The sequence below is a fragment of the Tachysurus vachellii genome, chromosome 26 (genome assembly GCF_030014155.1).
Source record: "Tachysurus vachellii isolate PV-2020 chromosome 26, HZAU_Pvac_v1, whole genome shotgun sequence".
Lineage (NCBI taxonomy): Eukaryota > Metazoa > Chordata > Actinopteri > Siluriformes > Bagridae > Tachysurus > Tachysurus vachellii.
In genome coordinates this window covers 4,322,392-4,335,000 of record NC_083485.1, presented here as the reverse complement: position 1 = coordinate 4,335,000, position 12,609 = coordinate 4,322,392, and the positions used below count along the sequence as shown (strand labels likewise).

Below are 12,609 nucleotides of genomic sequence, written 5' to 3'. Positions count from 1 at the left end.
TTTTTTTGCTTTAAGTCCGACCGACTTGCCGTTTGTAAATTTGCGTTAAGACCGACCAATTTTTTTTTTTTAACTCTTCAAACAACTAATACAAAAGCAATAAAATAATATTAATTATATTTTAGTAAGTATTGTAAATATATAAATTTCCCAGGCCTACATACAAACGGAGGCTACGTTCTTTCTTTTAAATAAAAACCCGTGACGTCATCTATGTTTACGCTATTGGTTAACGGATGTCACACTGCGGCCTGTGCGTTCGCTTCGTCTCGTCCTCTCATTCACTGACAGAGTCAACGGTTCGCGCTTGGTAACGATGGCTGCGGCTGCAGTAAACAAAATGTTCGCGGTCACCGTTCAAACAAATTTGTTTGTGGTCTATATAACCTGCATCAAAATGAGGTTTGCGATGATGCGCCCGAAGGCACGGGTTGAAGACGTCACGATATGCTAATTTGCCAGTCGATATGCCAGTCATTGACGTCACGATATGCTAATTTGTTTAAATTCATACCTACGTAATCACCATCACCAAAATTGTACTTTTTTTTTTACAGTGAAACATAAAAAAAAAAAATATAGACCTACCTACCAACCTTTTTTTTTTTTTTTTACTGTTACTGCAAACCAAAATATTTTTAAGGATGGCCTTATATATATAAATGTATCATCCTATACCTGAATCTCCACAACAGAACCCATTAGGTCCAAGGTAACGTTAAGTATCGATGACTTGTCTTTGTGCAAATGGGTTCTGGATTAAATTTCTTCACATTACTAGAGATACAGATTAAAACAAGCTGAGTTTTAAAATGCTACCAGTTAATAACAAAGAACCAGTTAGTAAACAATACATACAGTATGACGGTATTAGCGTCATTACTTGTTTCTCCTGAATCTCAGTAGAAAAGAATCCAAGCTCTGCAGATGAGAGTTCATGTCCCTTCTCTCTTTTTTTGTCAAGACAGGAAGCAGATGAGACAGCATTTATTCCACGTGTGGCAGTAATGTAAGACAGTTTGGAAACAAATTGGAGAATAAAGTGTTTTTCCATGTCTGGTCTGGAATCTTCAATCGTTTTGGAGGTGTTGGTAGTGCAGGTGGAGGTGGTTTGTTAAATGAACCTTTATCCCTGAACATTTTCCAAGGCTGGTGAGTAGAAGAGTATGTCCAGATGGACACGAAGAAAAGGACAGTCTTTAGACTGGTGTGTTATGATGGAGTGCAAACATCCACACAATCAAACCAATCGGAAGAACCTACTGTAGACATTCCAGAAACTAGAAAGGCTGATCTTGGCGGTACCTTTGATTCTCTTTCATCCATTCACTCATCTTCTACCGCTTATCCGAACTACCTCGGGTCACGGGGAGCCTGTGCCTATCTCAGGCATCATCGGGCATCAAGGCAGGATACAGCCTGGACGGAGTGCCAACCCATCACAGGGCACACACACACACACTCTCATTCACTCACGCAATCACACACTACAGACAATTTTTTCCAGAGATGCCAATCAACCTACCATGCATGTCTTTGGACCGGGGGAGGAAACCGGAGTACCCGGAGGAAACCCCCGAGGCACGGGGAGAACATGCAAACTCCACACACACAAGGCGGAGGCGGGAATCGAACCCCCAACCCTGGAGGTGTGAGGTGAACGTGATAACCACTAAGCCACCGTACCCCCCCCGATTCTCTTTCAACAAGTCAAAATACAGACATTCACAATGTTCATGAAATGACACACAGACCTAATACTGATTGGTCAAAATGGGTTAGATCACATATGTAGTCATATTTAATGTTGTTGACTTGGTAAGATGTTTTCTGTGAGATTTATTTGCCCTTTTTTTTGTCTCCAATGTAGGCTCTTAGTAGAAGAGAAAAACAAAACTAAAATGTGACTGAAATGGTGTTTATAGCTGCAATATAATAAGCGTTAACTAGCTTTGAGGATGGTGGACAACGTTAAATGCAATTACAAACAGATTCAAAACAAATTATGTTATTTGATAAGTAAATACATTGTTAGCATCTGCAAATTTCTGTGATGCAAAAGGAAGAAAATATAACTGTGCTGTTACGTCAATTCTTGACGCAAGCTACGAATTACGATGTGTCGATGTGTCACGTTTTTTCTTTTCATGTGACTGTAGTGTTCGATCGGGACCTTAGCTTGCCAGATTTCATCAGCGCATCAAATTTCACTGCACCATTGTTTAAGATATAGCCTATAAATGACGTGGCAACTCAAACACAGACAATCTGAAACTCTGTAATACTGCACTGTGCTTTAATTCCTTGGTTAGAGTTTACTTTAACATTCCGTCCCAGGAAGCGTTCAATCGTCTCAAAAATCGAAGCAAGAATGAGATGGTGAGAGAGAAAACCAAGTAAGCTACTGTGATACAAAAGACAGGATTTCTCTCTGTGTGTCTCAGACATCAGCTCAACATCTGCACAAGCCTCGGATTGGCAGTAAAATAATAAACCATCCTGTTCCTTACACGGGCTACAAAAAAAAGCAGCGTCTGAATTCTGCAACAACAAAAAAACACCACTCGTCCTGCCAGCTTGTAAAATGTAGCATTCTACATTTTCTACAACACAAAAGGTCCTTTGGGGTCCTAAAGCTGTTGGGCTTTTGTAAAGAGCCAAAATACAGAAGGGTTTAAACAGCTGCTGATTTATTATCGCTTTGAGAACTATTAAAGGTTCAATATACAGTATGTTAGCATTACATGTGAAAATGATTTAGTCTGTGTTACACATCATTCATTCATTTTCTACCGCTTATCCGAACTACCTCGGGTCACGGGCCTGTGACCCGACACGGGCCTGTGCCTATCTCGGGCATTAAGGCAGGATACACCCTGGACGGAGTGCCAACCCATCGCAGGGCACACACACACTCTCATTCACTCACGCAATCACACACTACGGACAATTTTTCCAGAGATGCCAATCAACCTACCATGCATGTCTTTGGACCGGGGGAGGAAACCGGAGTACCCGGAGGAAACCCCGAGGCACGGGGAGAACATGCAAACTCCACACACACAAGGGGGAGGCGGGAACCGAACCCCCAACCCTGGAGGTGTGAGGCGAACGTGATAACCACTAAGCCACCGTGCCCCCCAGTTACACATTAAAGAATAGAAATCACACTTTCTTGAATGTTGGGTAAGTTCTGTGCAAGAGTATCTAATTGTGAGAGAGAGACTCGTTTTTAAAGAAAAGAAAACCCTGGAAGTGAAGCAATTCTTGACGCAAGCTACGGATTACGATGTGTCAATGTTTGTCAATTGTTAGCATTAAGCCGGCCAGTTAACTGTGTTACTGTGATGACTGCTAGGTTTTTTTTCCTCCAAAACAGTGAATATCTCGGCACGTTAATTGATTGACAGAAAAACAAATTTAAAGCGCTAATTTGTTTCACGCTCTGAGCGGCCATTTTGTTCGCCATTTTTGCTGACGAATTTCAAGTAAATGACAAACTATGACCTCTTATACGAAAGCAGCATACATACTTTTATTTGAAAGACCTTATGAGGGAGTAAAAGACCACACTGCTGACTAGACACCTAGAACAGGGATTTGTACCAGCAGTCGCTCTATAGGAACGGATTGAAAAATGTGTTTATCAACAACAGGTTGATGAGGTTTCCTTTTTGCAGTTTTTAGAAGGAGTCTCCAGTGTCAGCACTTGTATCAGTCAAAATTAAAACTGTTTAATGTGGTAATGTGACAAGCTCCATTTTTAACTATTAATCTGTAAAATACTGACAGTGTTAGCAAATGTCTGCAGTAAAAGAGTATACAAACGATCAATTTTCTTGTAAGAGCACACCTCTGTTGTGTTTTTCCTTAAATTATAAGAAAATGAAATTTATATTAAGTAATACAAGAAAAGTAAAACATTGTACGTTCACTGAAAAAATAAAAATAAAAAACGCTGGAGATGATTCTGGAAGTTTCCCTGAAGAAAATAATTCACTGATTTTACTACTAATGTCATCTGTAAACTCTTTATTTGCTTATGTAAAACGCTCTGACGAGGCTCGTCGGAGGAACGACGCAAGCTCTAGAAGAAAAAAAATGTTGCTTTGCTGAGTAAAACGACACTGAGGAGTCCTTCACGTGTTATAATGCAGTCATGGAAATATGAGCTGCCTCTGACTCTCTGGGAGCAAACATCAAGGACGGGGACAGAAACGTCTGCTGTCGGACAGCCGAATGAAAAATTCACAAGAAATGTTTTACTATTAATGTTTTTAAGTGTTGTCAGGATATTAGAGTATTCATGCTCATTTTGTTGCTATAGTGACAGTGATACCAGTTGCACAACCTGATATGGACGGAAATATGGTTCGGGTAATGCGCACAATATGGCTCGTCAACGTTTAGTGTAGTTCACGTGTAACTTTGAGTTAAAATAAATCTCACTGTGAGTGAACAAAAGTTTTCAACCCCCAAACCCCAGTGGCTTTTGAAAGTAACAGAGCTTTCTAAAATAGCTTTTATTTATTATTTATCCACATTTAAATAGTAGTTAAGGCAAACGTCTCACATTCACCACATTTATTAAGCTAGATACAAATCTTTCAAAGGATATCCTCTGAATTTTGTTCATATTTTCACATTTTATGTTTCACACATTTTTATTTTTTCATTACAAATCAAATGTATTCCTTATTTTGGCTTAAAGGCAGACAAAGGTTAGCGCTTGACTGTTGAACCTCACACAAAGAAGCTGAATGAATAGCATTTTTCCCTGGATGGTGTCCGATTTCAAACAGCCAGGAGCTATCTGAAGAGCTGGTAAACAACAGACCGACAACACAAAAGGAAAATTCGCATCCCTGTGCTGATGCAATTCAGCTGCAAAGAAGAAGTTTTCGGGAGAAAAAGCGAAGATAAAAACGAATGTCACACATATCAGCAGACATTTTTTCGTATGGTATAATCCATTTTCCGAGATGAATATGGTGAAAAGAAGACGGTTCATTCTTAAAAATAAATACCAGTAAGCTGTGTAGCTGTGTGAATTAGATTAAAAAAAAGTTGCTCGCAAAATTACTGGAAAAAATTTAGGGCAGAAACGATCATATATTTAACAATTAACGTTGGGGTTCCATCCCCAAAAAAAAAGCTTATAGCATACATTATTGTAGCTATAAACCGTTGTACCAGCCCATTTTGATATGATTTAAAAAAGCAGCTAATCAAGTCTAGACGACTCAAATTCCAGCGTTATCTTTACCTTTAACACTGACACGAAAATGTGGAATGTTTCCTCTGTGAAAATCAACACCAACCCAATATCAACAATTATACTGTTTTTCTGTAAATTCAATGAAGCGCCTAGCAAAGAAGCCCCTGTGTAAGCTGCTACTACAAAAACCTAACCCTATTATATATAGACCTGTGATTTGCCTTAACGCCGGAACTACTTTCCAAGCTGTTCAGTGACGAGAAGATTAATCGACATCATCTGACCAATCAGATTTGAGAATACAATGCCTAACATCATATAATGTTAAGTAAAATTTTCTGCCTTAGTTATTTTTGCTAGCTACCTAAATATGTATTTTATCTGTTAATTCTTTCCTTTAAAGTTCGCCTCAGATCACCTTATTGATGGGGAAAAAATAAACAGTGAAATACACAGCCTGACAGTTTGAGCTGCCTGATCGATAGCTGATCACTGATGGGGGCTCCTCTCTGGTAATACCATTTGATTAGCGCTATTGACTGCTGAAAAAGCTTTTAGCCAGCGTTGTGCTAAATGGAAGGCAATCTGACCCGAAGCCAATCAAGAGAAGACGGAAAGCAGTTGCAATCTTTCTGTGCCGAAGAGTGGGGGAAGCCGCCACATGGCCTTTCTGTCTATACAGAGGTTAAGTGGATCAATGACAAGCTCTGGATGAAGTCAACCAGAAAATGTATGGCGAGATCGTCGGATATTAAGAACCTACAAGGGTTTGGGAAGGTGTGTATGGAGGTATGTCATAAAATAACATTAAAATACTCACCAGCACCCGGTCTCCCACTCGCAGATCCTTCTCTCCCCCTTTCTTCACTGAACCACTGTCAGACATGTTGGACCCGGACTCGTTGCCCGTCTTAGTTGCACTGCTTAGTATTCCCTCTCGCAGAGGCACCACCACACGTTGGGCTCCGGTGCCTGTCTGGCAGTTGGGTCCAGCAAGCGGGTCTGCAGGGTGAGCATCTCCAGTTTCAGCTGCCTGCAGGCGCGTGAGTTTGGAGGGCCGTGTGAAGATACCCTGGAGAGGCTGGCATTCGAAATAGCGCACGCCGCCCACTGAGCCATCGTTCTTGCCCACGGGTTCATCAAGAACGACTCCGGCCCACTGACCCGGGGCGAACTGAGTCTCCCCGAGATATGCCACGCGGCCTGGCTTCACGCCGTTCACCCATACACGCTCACCCAGCGAAAAGTCACTTGGCACCTCGTCACCCACCTCTGAAGCTTTGGAGCTCGACTTGTCTGATGCACTGCTGCTCTGGGCCGGCAAGGGCTGTTTGTGAGGAACATCTGAAAAGAGATGTTTCATCAATCAACATATAGAGAACCAATATGTAGCTTTTTAATGCATTATACATGAATCCATAATGTGTGCAGAGTTTCGGCTCCTAAAAAGAGTCCGACTATACAGTACATTTCTTACTGCCTGACGGATAAAACGAACTATGAACGACTCCAAAAGCTGCTAAGATGGTTTTTCCTACAAGCACGAAATAGAAATTGAAAGCTTTGGTCGTTAGCATGATACTTTTACTATAATCCAAATCTTTAGGTCAGCATGCAAAACTATTGCATCGTATAATTACAAATAAAGTTTATTTTCACAGTAAGGTATGCGACTGTACCGCAATACTTTGTGACAACAGTTTATTCAGCCACAAGATCTTTCCAGTATTTACACCGAACCGACTGCCAACCAAAGCCCCAACACACCTCATTTGTTTTCTCTGCATTAGAGCATTGGCTCGTATCTACTCCTTCAGGTCACGACAGTCTTCCTGCTGCACTCAGCACTACACCGCATTCCCTGAATCGGTGGGATTTTGCCGTTATACACAGATTATCAGTCTCAGCCTTTAAACATGCAGCTGGTTCTGTAGATTGTGGTCTTGTAGATCTTGGTTAAGAGGGAAAGGGGAGGGTTTAAGTGGGAAATAGCTGCGCCAATTGCTCCCATATGTTCCGACTGGCAAAGGCAGTCATGCATGGACTCGACCTATAAGCAAAATTAGTGCTTGAGTAAGAGAGAGAATGTTTGGTGCTAAATGGTTGCAAATGGTAACATGGTCAGCGTTCCCACCTCATCAGCTGGTGGATGAGGTCGTCAGGACTAGGATCATATTGTGTGAATTTAAGCATCTGCATGCCTAGAAGCTGAAAAGGACACTGTTTTTTTTTTTGTTGTTGTTTTTTCCAGGCAGCAAGCTGTGATTTGCTTATGCAGCAAAATGTTACTCAAGCTGCAGATAAACACTGACTTGAGCCAAATAATACAAAGTTTTCTTTAATTTAATTTTGAAAAGTAAACCATAAGGTTCATAATTTTTTTAATTTCTCATACATTATTTAACATTTGAATGCTTTATCATATTGATGAGCCTAAAATATTTACCGCATTGCGTACATAGTGTTCGGATCGCATGAAAAAAAAAAACATTTCCTTTTACCGGAAAGACCGAAAAATATATGAGAGAAATTGCATGTCTCTATTCACTAATCTTTAGCCTTGGTAGCTTGAAAAACAGTTAAAACTGCTGCTTTGTTGCAGGAGTTGGTAAGGGAACTGCTGTGGAGATCCTGAAGCTTGCGGCCAGAAAAGTGCACAAAAGATATATATCCTTTATTTTTTTTTTAATAAATATATTCAGAGATTTGAAATCATGTTGAATGTGTTTAAAAAAAAAAAAAAAAAAAAAAAAAAAAAAAAAAAAAAACGACCATGTAAAAACTCGATCATTAAAATCAATAACTTTTACTTACTTAATTCAAGAAAACAAGCCAATGGGGGACTGAGGGTTTGTTTGAGGGTCTGTTCTGACCTGCATCCATTATTCTATCACCGGATGTGTGGCATTAAAGCCGCTCGTTAAGAACAGAACTCACTCCAGAAGTCATGGTTCGGGTTGGAGTAAGAGATGTAGGCCAGCTGCCCGAGTTTGCCCGAGTTGCTCAGTTGCCGCGGTAACAGGGAATCGAGGAATAGACACCAACACGCATGCGTGAACGAGCTTGAATGCGCACACATGTTCATGGCGAAAGGAAGAGAAGGGAACTATTGTGGCCTGGTCACCTCCTCCATCTGACTGAATCCCACCATTCAACAGCAGGAGACGGAAGAATGACCTCAGCTCAGCCTCTCTCTTTCTCTCTCACACACTCACAAGAGTCTCAGAGGAGCCCATCCCTCACTGTTGCTTCCTGAGCCAGTTGGATATTCGTCCTATAATCAGTTCCCTTTATATGCTTTATTTACAAGGTGCTTAACTGGAAGTGTTGAGTCAATGAAACATCTGTAACATCTGCCAGAAGCATCTGCATTGGACATCTCAGAAATGAGTTGGGACACTAATTCAGACCAAAAGCTTCCCAGGACACGGAACAGATACAAGTTTTAGTCTACAAGCTCTGAAATACAATGCCTACACAATTCTTTCGTGAGCATGTCTGTTTTTTTTTTTTCACGATCAAACATCATCAAACGATGTGGTGCTTATCACTACTACCTGGTTGAAAAAAAAAATTATTATACATATATATTTCCAGAAATCTTACCGGCACAGTCTTGTGTGTGTAAAGTGGTTATACTGTAAAGATATTTATTACACAGGCACAGAGATTGAAAATAACCGCAGATACACTGTTTCTCTCCGGTTGTCAACTGGGTTGTAATTACGGCTGGCTCTCTGACAGCTTGCCCTGCCTTCGCGTCACGATGTTATATATACAGGCATTTGTTTGGTTTTAAATTCAACAATACTTCTTTCCTGCAATAAGGTCAGTGTATGTAAATAGGTTTTCTTTAAAGAGGGCCATTGCCCAACACAAACACCATCTTATGACAAGTGCATTTAGAAATATTCCAGCTAATAAAGGCCAAAAATTATGGAGTCTGATTCCAAAAACATGCATTATTCATAAGCTGAATACAAACTGAATACATCTAATGCCAATCCATCTTTTCCAGAAACACCTAAGGATGAATATTGTTAGTGTTCTTAATGCTTTGACATGAGAATAGAGTCCCACCAGATGCAGAGCTACCTTTACCTTTACCATTACCATTACCGTTATTTTGTTTGTGCTGCAGCAATTTGTCGATGATTTAAATTTTTCACTTATTAAAGAATGAGACAATTTTTTTTAATCAATTTATGGAAATATAGTTTAAGTGTTTACTAATATCAGCGCTAAACAGTCGCTCTTTTACAAGCCTGACACTGAAGACTTACAAACATTCGACATAAAAGTCCCCTCATCTAAATTCTTGCCATGACACAGCAATTACAATTTTGTTTTTGTTTTTTATTAAGCAATGTGGATCCTCCACCCAAATAGGATTTTGGAGTGAGGTAAAAAATAACATATAATGTATTATATAATGTTTAAATTCTACCTACACTATCAATCTGTTAACAGTAATAACCGTGACATTAAAAAAAAAATCAAGGAGTGAAATATATCCAGACAAATCGAGGGCAAACATCACTTTTATTACCGTTACCTCACTTTTATTCTATAACTAGATAATTAAGAGTAAACCGGTCTACATTGTCTATATCGCAGATTCTATACAATAGATTTTAGGGTCTATAGAGCAGATAGATTCTATAGACAAATTCTACAGAGTCTATATAGTAGATTCTATACAATAGAGCCTATAGAGTCCATAGTGTGGAGTTTATAGAGTGGATAGATTCTAGAATCTATAGTGTAGTCTATAGAAGATGGATAGATTCTATAAAATCTATGGTGTAGAGTCTATAAACAGACTCTAGAGTCTATACTGTAGATTCTATAAAATAGATTGATTCTCTAGTCTATAGTGTAGAGTTTATAGCGTAGATAGCTTCTACAGCCTATGGTGAAGAGTCTATCGAGTAGATTCTATAGAATAAATTCTAGTCTATAGAGTACATTCTATTGATAGATTCTATATAGACCATAGAGTTGATTCTATAGGTTTGTTTTTACGGTGCATATTTTTTTGTTTAAATTTACAAGTTATGTAAGGTCCAGTCATCGGTAGTAAAGCATAATCTTTAGCTTTTTGCTTGAATTAGGGGACATCATGAGGGCAGCTGTTGATTTTGGATTAGTCCTTGTGTCTTGGCAAAACAAGGCAAGCCCATAATTTTCTTTTGTAGATGAAAGCACAAGGTCTATAAAAGTTCAAAACAGGCAAGCTGCTACACTCCAGATATACTGCATAATTTCACCAAGTTTAGAAATAATCCAAACTCTTTCTGTTATCTGTGCCTCTTTATAAGACGAACAGTGTTGCTGCCATAAGATAAACAGCAAACAGGAGACTCTATATAAACCATGTGCAGCTTGCTGTTTACATAGAGACTTCACTTCCTGTGTTTCCTCTTTTTCCTGCTCAAAGCATTCCACAGCGGAGCTGAACCATGACGCCCTTCTGTGTCACACAATGTAGTGTCCTAGATCCACAGAGCTTATTACTCACTTCATGGTCTGTGTCAGCAAACACATTTTGGAAAAAAAAAGGCGTCATCTCATTCCTGGTCTCGACTGACTGAAATGAAGAAGTTTCCTGAAAACAGCTGAATCATGGCTAACCATTCAGGATGAAACCTTGATTTCCTGTGTGTGTGTGTGTTAAAGTTGGGCATTGACAGACTGGGTGCAAAATGGCAACTTACTGTCTTTCTGAGGTGCAGGGGAGGATGGTGGCCCCGTAGTGGTTCTTCCCACCGGGCTGGAGTGCTTTGGACCCCTCCCAGGGATCTTAAGGCCGCTTGACTTCAGCATGTTCATGGTGTCCACTAGAGAGGGAGAGGGCAATATTCCACGAAGCACTAGATGTAGGTTCAGACAGTGTGTCGCTCTTTCTCCATTTTATCTGTAGGACTAAGAAGCGTGAACTGATCAGAAACGAACTCCAAGGTAATTTACAGCATCATATCTAGCTTATAGCTATATATTTATTCTGATGGATCTGGCTGTACTTAAAAAAAAACTATACAGACCCTCATTTTAATGTTTCTTCCAAAAGCAAATACCAAAACACTTGACCATTACTTCAAAAGTGGCAACTTTCAAATTAACTAGTTGTATGACTGACATGTAAGTAGACACGCCTCTTCATCCTGATTGGTTGGATGTTGGTGACTCTTTTGTGTACAGACTCTGGTACACCTAAGCAAGCCAAGATAAAATGTCTTATTTTAGATTTACTGACCATGATCATTCTAGGTCTGGAAACTTCATGAGTTCAGCTAGATTAGTTGAGTTGTTTGAAAGGGTTGATGTAGTATCAAGACTCAAAACCAACATCAGCAAAAGACTTGCTAATGCAAACACTATGGGTATATATTTACATGTCCAACATCACATGTACCAGCTTGTTAGAAAGCTGGCTTCAGAGTGTAGGGTTAGGGCCATGATACAGCACCACTGGAGCACAGAGTTAAGGGCCTTGCACAAGGGCCCAACTGTGGCAGCTTGATGGTGTAGGGACTTCTTAACTGTTGAATGAGACAGTTAACTGTGGAAATATGATATCTCTCATCCCTATGTTGACAAAAAGTTCTATCCAAAGATTGTTTAGATTCCAACCAAATCTATATTAAGATAAATATCTCTGAGAGGAAGTGAAAAACAAAAACAAACTTCAAATTCCTTCTTCAATATGTTCGATACGGAACAACGGATTCTGCTCACTACCACAAAATCTTCAGTCATCAGTCCGTGATCTGAAGTTCAAAAGTGCAAATGGGTTATGTAGTAAAGCTATGATTTGAATTCCACCTCTGAATGGCTTAAAAGAAACAAAATTAAGCCTTTGGAGTGTCCTAGTCAAAGTCCTGACTCGAACCCCATCAAGATGCTGCAGTAGGATCTTAAATGGTCCAGGTCAAAAGCTCTCCAAAATAGCTGAGTTAAAGCAATTCAGCAAAGAAGAGTGGGCCAAAATTCCTTTACAGAGTGAAGGACTGATCTCTAGTTAGTGGAAGTATTTAGCTTTACTTCTTGCTGCTAAAAATGGAACAACCAGTTATTACCTTTTGGAGTGAAATTACTTTTTTTATGGGCGATATAAATGTATCACAACTTATTTTCCGTTCAATAAATCACAAGAACGTTTAAAAAAAAAAATCAACCCTTTTTCTGGTTTTCCTTGGATAATATTTCATTTGAAACCATTAAACCATTATAAATATTCAAGAATTAAAAGAGGAATCATAGGGACTGTTATGATTGACAATCCCACCGTCCGGTGTCATCCGGAGGCGTCATCCTCGTGTCGTCTAACAGAATGTTTCTCTTGACACCGATGCCTCTGGACAATGCCTATTGTTAAAAGCTTTGAATGA

General features: G+C 39.6%; 1 protein-coding gene across 3 annotated transcripts in view; it reads right to left on the bottom strand.

The window, feature by feature from the left end:
• Positions 1–12,609, bottom strand: part of clip2 (CAP-GLY domain containing linker protein 2) — a 29,301-nt gene that overhangs the window by 15,019 nt on the left and 1,673 nt on the right. For all 3 annotated transcript variants that reach the window (XM_060862879.1, XM_060862877.1, XM_060862878.1), the window contains exons 2-3: positions 10,936–11,143; positions 6,039–6,562 (exon numbers count right to left, since the gene is read on the bottom strand). In XM_060862879.1, coding sequence (XP_060718862.1) covers positions 6,039–6,562; positions 10,936–11,050 — 639 coding nt within the window. In that variant the 5' untranslated portion in view covers positions 11,051–11,143. The remainder of the gene's footprint in view (positions 1–6,038; positions 6,563–10,935; positions 11,144–12,609) is intronic.